The sequence below is a fragment of the Ursus arctos genome, unplaced genomic scaffold, assembly GCF_023065955.2.
Source record: "Ursus arctos isolate Adak ecotype North America unplaced genomic scaffold, UrsArc2.0 scaffold_32, whole genome shotgun sequence".
Taxonomy (NCBI): Eukaryota; Metazoa; Chordata; class Mammalia; order Carnivora; family Ursidae; genus Ursus; species Ursus arctos.
In genome coordinates, this window is record NW_026623008.1 from 539732 (window position 1) to 553709 (window position 13978).

At 61.5% G+C, this 13978-nt stretch overlaps 1 protein-coding gene across 1 annotated transcript; it reads left to right on the top strand.

Moving 5' to 3' along the window:
* The first annotated feature begins 3795 nt into the window (after positions 1–3795).
* VWA1 (von Willebrand factor A domain containing 1) lies at positions 3796–9189 on the top strand. Its single transcript, XM_026520076.4, has 4 exons — positions 3796–3944; positions 5056–5613; positions 7291–7569; positions 7701–9189. Exons 1-4 carry the CDS (start codon positions 3872–3874, stop codon positions 8042–8044), a joined length of 1254 nt encoding a protein of 417 aa, XP_026375861.1. The 5' UTR covers positions 3796–3871; the 3' UTR covers positions 8045–9189.
* The last annotated feature ends 4789 nt before the right edge of the window (positions 9190–13978 follow it).

The window sequence follows — 13978 nt, forward strand, 5'->3', positions numbered from 1 at the left end:
GGGTGTAGTGATCATCTGCGGAAGGTTCCGGCAGAGGGAACCAGAGCGGGGCTCCCACCTCAGGAGGGGCACACTATTCAGGCCTCCACACAAGCCAGAAACTCGGGAGTCTGAATGCCAGCCTTTCTTTCTTCCCCACCCCCCGTCCACTAGGATCTACCTAAGACAGTAGCTCCCTGGGAGCCCCTTAGATGCCTGGCATCAGCCCCCTGGCATCTACCTGTCCCTGCACACACCATGGGCTCTTGACTCCCCCATGAAAGCCCCACAACCCGCCCCACCCTTTCTGCCCCCCCAGGCCTCCTTACTGCCCTGACACACACAGGCCAGCTTCCACCCTAGGGTCTTGGCACCTCCTGTAGCTCGTGCCCACCTGGTCTGACATGGCCCCACCCTTGTCAGGGAAAATCAGTTGACACGCATCTTGGCAAGCACACCACTGCTTGCCCCCCATCCAGCCTGGCAGCCCTCGGAGGACAGGGTGTCTGCATGTCCCCAGAGCAGAATCTGTCAAGTGGCTGGCCCCAGCACAGACCTGATGGGATGAACACAGACAGGGTGGTACCCACCCCACGCCCAAGCTGCCCACCTTGCTGTTGCCAGGGGGGACCTGAGTAGGATTCTGCTCTGGGATGGCAGAGGGGCAGGCCTGGGCTCCTGGGGAGTGAGACGACAGGACCTCCAGACCCTCAGGCCTGGTCTCTCAGGTGCTGCCATGTCCCTGACCACAAACAGGCAGGTGGGGTCTAGAAGGATATGTGGGTGCAGCAGCTGGGCAGGTGGCAGAAGGGGCCTCTGGGCCCTGCTGCTCTGGCCGCCCCTCCCCCTGCCCCCCTTACTGTTGTGAGGTGGGTTCTGGGGGCCTCCGGCTTGCCCAACACCCCACCTCAGGACCACAGCAACCCCTGTTCCTGTTTCTGTGCCCCCCCCCCACCCCCGGGCACGTGCATGGTGCATATGTGAGGTATAAACAGAAAAATCAGTGGCACAGGGCACCCCACTGGGTGAGGGTGGGGACCCAGAATGCCCTCAGGCTGGGGTCAGAGGGCCCGGGAGCTGCCCTTTTCCCTAGGGTCAACATGACCACAGTGAGCTAGGGACAAAAGGCCCTTCTTCTCTGCAGAGGCCTGGACTGTGCGGAGGAGGGAGTGTTCCCGTGGACCCTGTGGGGGCAGGGGCAGAGCCTTCAGAGAGCAGTGTCCCTGGGTTTCACAGAACCCCCTCCACCTGCCTGTGGAGCAGAGGGCGGGGTGGGCCAGCGCCAGGAAGTGATGCTCTGGAGCTCTCAGACTGGGCCAAGGCAGGGGCTGGGCCTGGGGGAGGGAGAGGGCGTGTGGGCAGGGCCTGCTGTGTCCTGGCTGCCTCTGGCCTTCTCAACCCCCTGGCCTCCCAGCCTGTCTTTCTTCTGAGAGGAGGTTTCCGGACAATTATATTTGTGCTTCCTCTGGCGTCTGCCTCAAGCCCAGCCCTGACCCCGACTGTTACACTCCTGGCTGACCCCCACGCTCCCTGGGGGCCCTCCATCTGCCCATGTCTCCCGTTGGGAAGTATAGGACGCTGGAATGAGACTTGCCACGGATGCTGGCAGCAGGAGGGCCTCAGGGCAGAGCAGGGGGCCAGGGGAGTAGAGCTGACCAGTTAGGGGGGTGGGGGGAGCCTCTCCTGGGAGTCAGGTGAGAACTCAGCTCCGCGCGAGCAGCAGGAATGACTGGGCAGAGCTGAGGAAGAACTCCACCAGGGCTGGTGGCCGAGCTCAGCCAAGTCTGGGCAGAGGCCCTGGCAGCCCAATCCTAAGACTGGGCCTCTCATCCTTTCTCCCTCTGATGGAGAGGCTGGAGGGAGGAGGGCGGCTGCTTCCTCGAGGGCCTGAGTCATAGCCAAGAAGACCCACTCAGTTTTTCCAGAAGGGACGGAAACTTCCCTGTCAGCCCAGCAGCACAGGCCGAAGTGTGACTGAGGCCGGCCTGCTGCACAGGAGCTGGGGGACAAGCAGGGGAGCTGCTCCCTTGCCACAGGGCCCAGCTCCTTGCCCCTGGCAGTGGGTGCCCAGTGAGAGGGAGGATGAACCAAGAAGTGTTTGGTTTACCTACACACCTCAACCCCAATGCCCCCTGGGTCAGCTCGAGGCTGGAGCCCCAGCCTCCAGCTGCTGCTGCCTGGCCATGGCCTCTACTCACTGTCCCCAGCAGCAGCCGCAGTCCTGGTCAGCCTTGTGTGCTTCGGGGCTGGGGGCCAAGCAAGGCCCCCTGGGAGGCACACCCTGGGCTTCAGGGGCCCAAGCCCATTGCCCACCCCCCACCTCCCACAACGGGGCCCAGGCGGAAGCACCAGGCAGCTTCTGGTCCCAGCAGAGGCCTGAGGTCTGTGGAGCTGAGCCAGCACCACCACTGCCAAGACTCCCTTCGAGGGGGTGGGGGCAGCGGGGACACAGTTCTCGCTTGTTCCTGCCCCAGCTCCTCCAGCTTGGCCGAGCCACTTCCTTTTTTAGGCAAAGTTGGAGCTCCAGCCTGTCTCACAGAGTGTCTCACCTGCCATAAAGGGAGGAAGGAAAACCATTGAGTCCCATCCGTCCTGGCTGCTAAGCACCCTCCTGGGGAGGGGGAAAGGGAGGAGACATCCTGGCAGAGACGCCCCTGCCACCTCGCACTGGGGGACCTGTGCCCTCCCAGCTCAACAGAGTAGTGGCTTGGAGAAGGCAGTGGTCTTCTTAGCAGTGAGAGACCTTGGGGCGCCGGGGTGGCTCAGTCGGTGAAGCGTCTGCCTTTGGCTCAGGTCATGATCCCAGGGTCCTGGGATGAGCCCCACATCAGGCTCCCTGCTCAGCGGAGAGTCAGCTTCTCCCTCTCCCTTTGCTGCTCCCCCTGCTTGTGTTCCCTCTCTCGCTCTTGCTCTCTCTCTCTGTCAAATAAATAAATAAAATCTTAAAAAAAAAAAAAAAAGAAAAGAAAAAGAAAAAGTAGTGAGAGGCCTCATCTGACTGCTGCCAAAGGGGAGGGAATCGGCCCCAAGGCCTGAGTGGCCCCAGGATGTACCCTGCAGTCAGCCACCTCTGGTGCTAATGGGTCCCTCCAGAGGGCTGGGGGCCTGCCCTTGGTCCTGGAGTTGGATCTTGGGTCAAGCCCTGGGCCCCTCATTGGGCAGGGTGTATGGGGACAACAGTAGTTCCGGCATGGTCACAACCGACAGGGCCTGAACCAGCCATTCCCAGCCCCTATGCGTCTTCCTCCAAGAAGCCAGGTGGGGGGGGGGGGGTTTGTGTCCCTCAAAAAGCTCCCCTCAGACCTCTGCCCCCTCCCAATGCACGTTTTCTTTCTAAGTGTCCAGGCCCCAACACCTGCCCCTCTCTGGGCCCTGTGCTACAGGTGATTCCGGGGCCTGGGCCTTGCCAGGGTGGCCTTGTTCTCAGTGTCACCCCCACCCCGTCACACCACTGGGTTTCCCTTGGGCCTGATATCAGGGACTCATAGCACTGGGGGGTCACGGGCGGTGGGCCAGGGGGTGGTCCAGCATGATAGCTCCCGCTCGGCTCCTGGCCTGGGGCCTGGGCAGGGGGCAGTGCGGACCGAAGCCTCCCAACCAGGAGAGCAAGCTTCAGTGTCTGTGCACGTGCACGCCCACGCGTGTGTGCGCGGTCGCATCTCCGTGAGTGCTGCGTGTCGCTACCCGCCTGGGTCTTTCCGCGCGCACGCCTCCCGCCTCCCGGAGCCTGTGCGCCTCAGCACGCGGGGTGAGTGTGCACCGGGGGCGGGGCCTCGGGGACGGGGCCTCCCGGGGGCGGGGTCGGGTCCGGCCTGCGCGGCGGCGCGCCCTGCAGTCCCCGAGCGAGCGAGCTGCGAGCGGAGGCCGAGCGCGCCCCTTCCCGCCGCGCGCGATGCTGCCCTGGACGGCGCTCAGCCTGGCCCTGAGCCTGCGGCTGGCGCTGGCGCGGAGCGGCGCCGAACGTGGTGAGTGCGGCAGGCGGCGGGCTGGGCTCCAGCTCGGGCGGCGCCCCTACCCCCCGCTGCCTGAGCGGGGCAGTCTCCCTCCCTCCCGCCACCGCGGGGTAGAGGCGGCCGCAGGGCACCCCACCCACCTGCGGTGGGCGGGCCCAGGTGCCCCAGGCTGCTAGGCGGGCGCCAGATGTTGGCGGGGGTCTGGAAAGGGAGGGAGAGATGTCTGTCGGGGAGGAGGTCCCTGCCTCAGTTTCCTTCTCCTTGGGATGACGCTTAGTAGAGGGTTGGGATGGTAAGAGGGCTAGAGTCGCCCCACCGGATTGGGGGAAACAGGCCGCAAGGCACTGATCAGAACCGAGACACCCCAGCTCCGGTCTGCCCTTGGCCCAGTGGTGGAAGGGGTCCTTTTGCCCCCTGGGGTACCGGGAGCAAGGGGAAGGCCTTGGCGGGTCTGGTGGGCCCTCAGGCTGCTGCGGCAGGTAACCTGCTTCCTGGGTCCAGATGGAGCAGAGGATAGGTCCAAAGGAGGGGTGACATCATCTGTGAGCGGGGTCACGATTCCAGCCTGGCCATATGGGCTGTAGGAGGGGCTGTGGTCATGCTCTTGTCCCCCTCATCTGTCCACCTCAGCCCCCAGTCTCCCCAGCTGCTTTCTGCCCCCTGCCCCCCAACTAGTTGCTTTACCTGGAGGCTGGGCTGTGGGCCTGAAGCCAAGCCCCTGGGACCCAGGCCTGTCCACCCACACTCCTGGGGGCTGGGCCAGGACCCTTGGCTCCAGCCTGCACAGAGTCGGCTGAGCAAAGGGAGGGTCAGGGGCTTGGAGGGGTTGGCTCTCCTTTACAGATGAGACTTGAGCCCAGAGAGCACCCCAGGTACATGACCAGGGTGCAGAGCTAGAACCCACTGAGACTGTAGGCCACTTGTTGGCTCAGGACCCCTCTCCCCCTTCCCCCAGGGGTGCCACCTTCAGGACTTTTGGGGGTGGGGCTGAGCAGGCTTTCAGGGCCTACTTGGGTAAGGGCAAGCTTCAGCTTAGGGAAAGCTCAGACCCTGGGGGTTCTGCCTTGAGTGTGGGGCTGTCTGGGGGCCACCACCTGGGGCTGAACCCTCCCCTCTCCCCCAGGCCCCCCAGCATCGGCCCCCCAGGGGGACCTGCTGTTTCTGTTGGACAGCTCGGCCAGCGTGTCTCATTATGAGTTTTCCCGAGTTCGGGAGTTTGTGGGGCAGCTGGTGGGCCTGCTGCCCCTGGGCCCTGGGGCTCTACGTACCAGCCTGGTGCATGTGGGCAGCCGCCCGTACACCGAGTTCCCCTTCGGCCAGCACAGCTCAGGTGAGGCTGTCCAGGATGCCATACGTGCCGCAGCCCAGCGCATGGGCGACACCAACACTGGCCTGGCGCTGGCTTACGCCAAGGAGCAGCTGTTTGCAGAGGTGGCGGGGGCCCGGCCAGGGGTGCCCAAGGTGCTGGTGTGGGTGACGGACGGCGGCTCCAGCGACCCCGTGGGGCCCCCCATGCAGGAACTGAAGGACCTGGGTGTCACTGTCTTCATCGTCAGTACTGGCCGCGGCAACCTCCTGGAGCTGTCAGATGCTGCCTCGGCCCCCCCTGAGAAGCACCTACACTTTGTGGATATGGATGACCTGCACATCATCGCCCAGGAGCTGAGGGGGTCCATTCTTGGTAGGTGGGAAGAGGCAGGACCTGGGGGGACCCCAGCAGGGTCCCGGAAGAGGTGGGGGGAGGGGAACTCCAGTGCCTGGAGCAGGGGCCAGGGCTCTGGGGACAATGGCACTTCGTGGGGGTTCAGCAGGGAGGCAACACACATGGCTTCTCAGAGCATCCCTCCAGGGCGCACTCCAGCCGTGTGCCCTGGAGGCCCCACTGCCTGGGCTGTGGCCGGACAGAAGGTCGAGCCTGAGTAAACACCTCCAGGTGGGGTTCTCCGCTGACAGGCCCACCCCAGAGTGGAGGGCCTGGAGTAGGCCAGGAGACCAAGGGGCTGCATCTGGTGGGATGTGGTTAAATGGAGAGGAAGCAGGAGGGTCCCGGCCTGAGGACTCTGCAGATGGGCAGCACAGGCTCCTGTCTGTGTGTCAGGTGCCGCCACACCTGGGGATGAGAGCCAGGTTGGGATGGGCTAGGACTGCCTCCTACAGAGCTCAGGCCCTACCACCCCAGGGGCAGGGACAGTCGCAGAGGAGCGTGAGTGGGTTTGCACCAATGGTGGGTTTAGGGATTGCTAGAGAGGAGGCTGGACCAGGGAGGGGCCACTGCAGGGGCTAGCAGCTCCCCACCAACTTTCTTATAGACCACCCCCCACGCTCCCCCACCCCCAGCCAAACCTCACAGTGGGAGGGGCTGGAGATGAAGGGCCTGATTATGGTTCTGCCAGCTCTATCCACTGAAAAATGCCCCTAACCCCAGGCTTCTTCCTGAGTCTCTGCCTGTGGGTTAGTCATCCACCAAAACCCGGAAGGGGCTGGACTGCAGATTGCAGAAGAGTAGGGGGTCCTTCCAAAGGTTTCCCCCAGGGACACCTGGACCTGGGTGGCCCCTGAGTCAACCACTGTGGCTGGGCCTGGAGGGGACAGCAGGAGGAAAGGCAAGCAGCTGGACAGGAAGAACCCAAGGCTGCTGGGCAGTGAGGCAGTAGGGTGGGGGCTCCTGGGATCTGAATATGGGGGCTGGGCAGGAGAATGAGTGCCAGGCTGACAGCTGGAGCACCCAGCATTAAATGAGGAAGCGTCAGGATCCCAACGGGCATAACCCTGTGCAGACATTTATCAACCTTACCAACTTGCATGGTCGCTCAGATGGCCATGTGGTGTCGCAGGCTCAGGAGTATGCACATTTGGGGGTCCCACTCTGCAGCCCTCCTCCTAGAAACCTGAGGCAGGCAGTACTCTGACCCCACATCCAGCTACTCCTGGAGTTGTCTTCACTTCTCGGGGTGTCCCCCCACCCGTGGCCTCCCATCTTCTGGCTGCACCAGTGGTGCCCCTTCACCTTGACCGTGGAGCCGAGCTGACCCTACACTCTGTGCTGGCCACTCGAGCTAGGGAGCGCGGCTGGTCTCTGTTCTCAGACACTACCTTTGAGGGGCCACCGGAGTGGTGGGAAGTGGCCATTACAGCGCCTCACCTGTCTGGGTTTGCAGCTGAGGCAGGCGAGGAAGTCCCAAGTGGGCGACTGCCCTCTTTTCCTCACCCCAGCCCTCACCGGTTCGGGTTTTGTTAGCACTGCTGGGGTGGCGGGGCCTGGGCTGTTCCCCACATCTCCCGGTCCGGTCTTCCCTGAGTCAGCAGTCAGGGCCCCAGGCTGGGCAAGAGGAGACCTGACCCCCCGCACCACCCGCAGACGCGATGCGGCCACAGCAGCTCCGTGCTTCTGAGGTCACGTCCAGCGGCTTCCGCCTGGCCTGGCCGCCCCTGCTGACCGCAGACTCTGGCTACTACATGTTGGAGCTGGCACCCAGCGCTGAGCCGGGGACCGTGCGTCGCCAACAGCTGCCGGGGAACGCCACGGGCTGGGCCTGGGTCAACCTCAACCCCGACACCGACTACGAGGTGACGCTGGTGCCCGAGTCCAACGTGCACCTCGTGAGGCCGCAGTACCTGCGGGTGCACACGCTGCCGGGTGAGCCGGGCGCGGGGGGGGGGGGGGGGCGGGGCGGGGCGGGCGCCGTGGGGGGCCGCGGGGGCGGGGCGGGGCCGGGCGGAGGCCCCGCCCCGCCCCGCTCACGCGCGCGTTCCCCCCTCCCCCCACAGAGGAGGCCGGGCCGCAGCGCATCGTCATCTCGCATGCCCGGCCGCGGAGCCTGCGCGTGAGCTGGGCCCCGGCGCTGGGCCCGGCCGCGGTGCGCGGCTACCACGTGCAGTACGGGCCGCTGCTGGGCGGGGGCGGCGCGGCGCAGCGCGTGGAGGTGCCCGCGGGCCGCAACAGCACCACGCTGCAGGGCCTGGCGCCCAGCACCGCCTACCTGGTGACCGTGACGGCAGCCTTCCGCTCGGGCCGCGAGAGCTCGCTGTCCGCCAAGGCCTGCACGTCCGACGGCGAGCGCAGCCGCGTCCCGCGGCCCCAGCCGCCGGGGGCCGGGGGCCCGGAGCCGTGAGCTGGCCGCCCCGCCCACCGAGGGCCCCCTTCTCCCCAACCTGGCGGGGGAGGCGCCCACCGCCGAAACCTGGGCCTGGACCCGCGGCGACTCCGTCTGAAACCCCCCACCCACCCAGAACTCTCCTGCGGCGGCAAAGGGCTCCCTGCTCGGGCGTCTGCCGTCTAGGACGCAGGGATCGCCTGACTCCCCGGCCTGATCCTCTGCTGCCGCTGCGGCAGCCGCTCTTGCCATCATGACCCCCTGCCCTGCCTGGGCTCAGAGCTGGGCACGCGGTGCTGTCCTTTAGGCAGGAATTAGCAGGAAGATGGACAGGGAGTCTGTGGGCGGGCTGAGAACATCAGATACAGGACTGGCCTTGAGCCCAGGACGGGAGGCAACTGAGCGGAGCGGCTGGACCTCTCACTTGTGTGAAGGACCAGTCCCTCTGGTGGCAAGGGCTAGCATCGGTTTGAGAGGGCTTGGTCCAGTGGCCGCTCTGAGTCCCTGCGGCCACTCAGGTCCTAGATGTTGGTAGAAAGTGGATGGGGGAAGGGCAGGAGCTGGTTCTGGCTGGGTTCCAAACGCTTCCCGGAGGGGACAGGATCTGGAAAAGGGCAGGGAGTTGTGGTGGCAGGTTGATGATGTGGTCAGCAGCTGGGTGAGCAGAAAGGCGGTCTTTACCAGGGCATTCAGTTGGCCTGAGGGCTAGCGCCTGCTGGGGACAGCAGCCCTGCCTTCCTGCCCAGGACCCCACTGGGTCCAGCTACAGCCACAGAGATGCAGACGGCACCTTTCTAGAGGAACAGGACTCTGGAGCAGGAGGGCTCCTGGCCCCTGCAAGCCCCAAGGCTAGCACTCACAGGCAGCCTGCCCAGCTTCTGGGTGGAAGCTTCCGTGCCTGGGCAGGGACAAACAAAGTTCCCCTGGGTGGGTTCACCCCAGCGATTCTCTACAGCATCTTCTGACCCCACCTCCCGTCACTGCTACTCTACTGGGGCCACCAGACAAGTCCTAAGGGCACTACCTGCTGTCCCTCAGCCCCACCAAGGCATGTACTTCTGTCTGGACCAACTCCGTGCTCACTCTGCCTCTTCCCCACTAACGTCCCAGACTTTAAAATACAGTAAATTAGATGTAAACCGAGTTCTGCAGTCTCCTTAGAGTGCTTTACTCCGTCCGAACCCCAGCCCTGGGAAAGCTCCCAGGCGGAAGGCCAAGGTTTTGTGGCTGGTGCTGGGGAAAAGGAGGGGAGCTGAGCCCCTCCTGGTGCTGAGGCTCAGAACACCCTGGCATCTGCACCTCCTCGGAGGGCCCTGGCCGCTTCTGTGGGTGGGACTCCGCGGTTTGGAGCAGAGTTGCGAGGCAGAGACAGGGACCTGGCTGTGCCCGGCTGTCCCCGCCACAGCCGTCGGACCAGGGACGGGGCTGTGGCTCCCTCTGCTGGCAAGACCACTCCCTCAGCAGCAGTTTGATCAGCCGGCGGCTGCTAATGGGAGGTGGGGACCCTAACCCAAGCCCACTGCAGGGTTCAGAGAGGTGGTCTTCCAGTCCCTGACAGTGTTCTCAGTTTGCCCACTCCGGTTTGGTGGGCATGTGTTCGGGGGCCTTCAATCAAGCTGGCCTGCCACCATTTTTGAAGGACCAGACTCCCAAGAATCACCGGCTCCCTAAGCACCTAAGGCCTGCACCACACACTAACCTAGTGTACTGAACATTTGTGGGGGCCAGCTGTGCACGAGCCCACGGTTTGCTGATGTGACAATGGCACGGGAGACAAAGGACTCCTGCCCGCCTGTGTGACCAGGGCAGGCAGAGTGGGCAGGAGGGCTAAGGTGGTGGGTCCAGGGTTCCCTGGTAGTGCCAGGCCAGGCCAGACTTGGTCAGCGGATAGGGAGGCACTCCTGAGTGGGTGTTGAGTCTCTCCTACATGTCCCCACAACCCCCGGGGAATCAGGCCCAGGGAAGCCAAATGGCACTGTGTGGCCTGTGTGCCACTGCAGGTGTCTGCTAACACCCCGACCAGTGGTTAGCAGGCAGCCCAGACTCGGCTGGCCCCCTCCTGAACCTGGTGGATGTGAACAAGGTCCTAGGCAGCATCGACCAGAGAGGAAAGACTTCCCCAGGCCTGATCAGAACTCCCTACATGCAGGCCACTGTGCCCCACCCTGATGCCCCAGGTACCTGTAGGTCCAAGCCCACTGGGCACCTGGGAAGGTCCCCCTTTCACACTGAGCCTCTTGGACCAGCCTGCAGAGCGCTGTGCAGACAGCAGAAAAAGCAGAATACCGGCAGGTGCTTTCCTAATGGCTCAGTCAGGCACTTGAGACAGATGAGCTCCTTCCCCCCAAACACCCTACAATCCCAAGCGAGGGCAGAGTGGCCCTACTCCCTGGAAGAGGCTCCAGCTTCAGCTCATCACTGCTGGACGCTGAGGGCAGGGAAAGGAGCCCCCACTTCTGTGCCAAGGAATGCCTCTTCTGGAAGCCCTTACCTTGGAAGTGCTGATCTTTGCACCGTTCTAGGCAACTTTTTTTTTTTTTTTTTAAGATTTATTTGAGAGAGAGAGAGAGAGAGAAAGGGAGCACGTGCACAGGGTGGGGAGAGGCAGAGGGAGACTCTCCAGCAGACTCCACACTGAGCACAGAGCTGGATGCGGGGCTCTAGCCTACGACCCTGAGGTCATGACCTGAGCCGAAATCAAGAGTCAGACCCTCAACTTACTGAGCCACCCTGGCAACTCTTAAAGGTTGGTAAGTCTGGGCCATCTCTGGGAACAACCTCCAGGAAACAGTTTTGTCCTGGTCTCCCTTCACACCTCCACAGCCCTGTCTCCTCAATCTATTAGGTCCAGGCCAAGGCTGCCACCTACAGGAACTAATACATGTCACTCTATGCGACATGCTACACGGAACTATGAGCCTCTGACGCAGACGTGAAAATCAGAAAGGGATGTGCTGTGGTTGCTTCTGGTTAAGACAAGAAAAGCAAGTGGTGTATCATGCAGCAGGCATGTGCCCACTCATAGCCTCTCTCAGAGCACACCACATCTTCTCCGATGGCCATGGCTTCAGAGGACTTTGCTTCCAAGGTCTGTCCAGACTGTGCATCTGGCCCTGTTTTTGTTGAGAAGGGCAGGCCAGTGCTCACAGCGTGCCTCCTGCCAGCAGGGTGGGTGGATAGCTGAGTGCTGTGCTAAGGGTGCCCCACCCCAGGTGCCCGTGGGGATGTCCTGGCCGCGCTGACCTTCTGGGAGATGGATCTGCAGGGAGAGCAAACAGCTGAACAGGGCATCTGAGTAGGCAACTGCTTACCTAGAAGCATACACTACTTGGGAAGAGAAGACCGGAGGGGTAGTGAGCTCTGGGCTCAGTCCTGAGTCACTTTCCAGTCCTGGGCCCAAGGTAGCACGTGAGGGCTCAGCACTATAACCCCTCATTACCTCTTCTGACCCTCCGGCAGCACAGGGAAGAGCTGCAGGAGCCCTGGGATCTGGGAGGCCTGCTTGGGTGGCCAGGATGGGGGCCAGCAGCCCAGCTGGGGGGGCAGTGTGGAAGTCTGTCCAGTGGGGGTGGACGTGGGCTGCATGTGGGTTTGGGTGACTGTGAGTGACACCAGAACCAGCAGGTCCTCTTGGAACCTGGAGAGAAGGAACAGGAAAGGGACCAGCTTGTTACATTTGAAGGCCTGGCTGTCCTAGGAGTCTTAATTGTATATAATTGCACTTGGCCTGGGTAGGGCTCACTCTACTCCTGTTGGCCTGGGCTCCCCAGGGGTACCTATGTCCTCTCTCTTTGGACTCAAGGACAGGCTGGAGGCCAAGCTGTCCATCTGCATCTCCAACTTCTGCAGTCTCTCCTCCAGGTTTTCAACGCTGGAGGGCTCCCTCAGAGAAGAAAGCCACATGTTGTAGGGAGGGTGAGGTAAGGAAATCTGTCAGCAAAACAGCTCACCGTGCAAGCGGCAGAGAACCCATCTGTCAGTTAAATGAGAATGTGTCAGATGAAAACATCATTGTAATTCCATTTTACTAACTTAAGTGTTTTTAGGAAAGGTTTGTTTGCCCTCCTCAGTGGCTCCCAGTCTAAGATTTTAAGTGACAAACACAAGTGGCTTGGATGTTTTGTATGGCCCATCAGAATCTGGGAAGTATGGGGCGCCTGACCGGCTCAGTACGTAGAGCACTAGACTTTCTATCTCAGGGTCAGCGTTCGAGTCCCACATTGCACAAGGAGACTACTTGAAAAAAAGTAAAAAATAAAAAACCAAAAATATGTGTATAAATAAATAAATGAGGGGGGATTGGAAAGTATGGAGCACACCTACTCAGATGAGTGAGACTGGAGGGAACACCCCCCCCCATCAAAGGGAATGCACTTACCTAAATCCTTGAACAACAATCGACTCTGTTTTTCAAATTAAGTCAAGTTAAATGAAACTGACTTTATTTATTTTTTAAAGATTTGTTTATTTGAGAGAGACAGCATGAGTATGGGGGTAGTGGTGGTGGGTGGGTGGTGGACAGAGGCAGAGGGAGAAGCAGGCTCTTTGCTGAGCAGGGAGCCTGATGTGGGGCTTGATCCCTGTACTCTGGGATCATCACCTGAGCCAAAGGCAGATGCTTAGCTGACTGAGCCACCCAGGTGCCCCGACTTTGTTTTTTTGAAACTAGCTTTTTAAATGCAGAACTTTATTCTCAAAGTGATTCTTTTTTTTTTTTTTCTAAAGGTTTTATTTATTCATCTGACAGAGACAGAGACAGCCAGCGAGAGAGGGAACACAAGCAGGGGGAGTGGGAGAGGAAGAAGCAGGCTCCCAGCGGAGGAGCCTGATGGGGGGCTCGATCCCATAACGCTGGGATCACGCCCTGAGCGGAAGGCAGAAGCTTAACCGCTGCGCCACCCAGGCGCCCCTCAAAGTGATTCCTTTTTATATGAAAGTACACAAGCTTGACAAATACTGGTCTGGGATGGATGGACCTGGAGGGGCACGTAGCTGAGCTGTGTTTGGACAAGGACTTCCTGTCTCTTACCCATTCCTCTTCTTCATCAGCAGAGCCCTGCCAGGGGTGCCGTGGGAGGTATACTTTGTGGCTAATGCATAAAAACCTGATGGCCACTGGTGGGGGGGGAGGGGTGGCATCTGGCTGGGAAACTCATTTGGCTTTCTCTTCGTTTGAGGGTGAAAGATCACAAAATTATCTTTAATTCCCCCCCCCCCGTTTTTATTCAGTTTGAAACAATTTTAAAATCGTTTTCAGTCTAGTGGGGGCAACTCCATGTAATTCCGGGAACTCAACCAATTCCATTAAGGAAAGACTAAATGGGCAATTTGGATGTTGGCCCCAGAAGCGAACTTTGCTAGCTTTGGGCACTGTGGGCTCTAGAGCAACGCTGGCTCTGCCCATCCTTTTCGCCCTCTGCCGCAGGCGGGGTCAGCCTGCCACTTTGTCCCGGAAGCAGGCACGTGGCCTTTGGAGGTGCCCCAGAAGACAAGACCCCTCCTCCAGCAAGGGCGCCCTCTTGTGGGACTTGGTGGGGGGGCTGCTCTGCATTTCCACACTTCTGGGGTTGAGATCCGTCTCCCTGCGGTTGTGAGCCACGTTTGAGCGATACGAAGGATCATACAAGCACTGACCACTGTGGTTTGCTGCGATACATACAAGAAGGCCGGGGAGAGCGTGTTCTCCGGCCGGCTCTTTAACCTAATGACGGCCGCAGGACACTGGCAGGGACCGCCTTCCTAACCTTCCACCATCTTATTAAGCGCGAGCATCCAGATCCACTGAGCGCAGCCTCAACCCTCCAGCGGCCCCGGCATCCCCGTGCCCAGCCGGGTCGCGGGCCGCGGGTCGGGGGCGCGGAGTCGAGGCCCCGCCGCGCGCCTGCCCTGGGTTGATCTTCCCTCGCGGATCAGGCGCTTTCCGCGGGCTCTCCCTCCGGCGGCCGCTCCCTC

Excerpts from the sequence above, each read along its gene's own strand:
- VWA1 (XM_026520076.4), top strand. The coding sequence starts at position 3,872 with ATGCTGCCCTGGACGGCGCTCAGCCTGGCCCTGAGCCTGCGGCTGGCG. Across the intron at positions 3,945-5,055 it reads GCGGAGCGGCGCCGAACGTG|GCCCCCCAGCATCGGCCCCC; the intron begins GTGAGTGCGGCA and ends CCTCTCCCCCAG. Across the intron at positions 5,614-7,290 it reads GCTGAGGGGGTCCATTCTTG|ACGCGATGCGGCCACAGCAG; the intron begins GTAGGTGGGAAG and ends CACCACCCGCAG.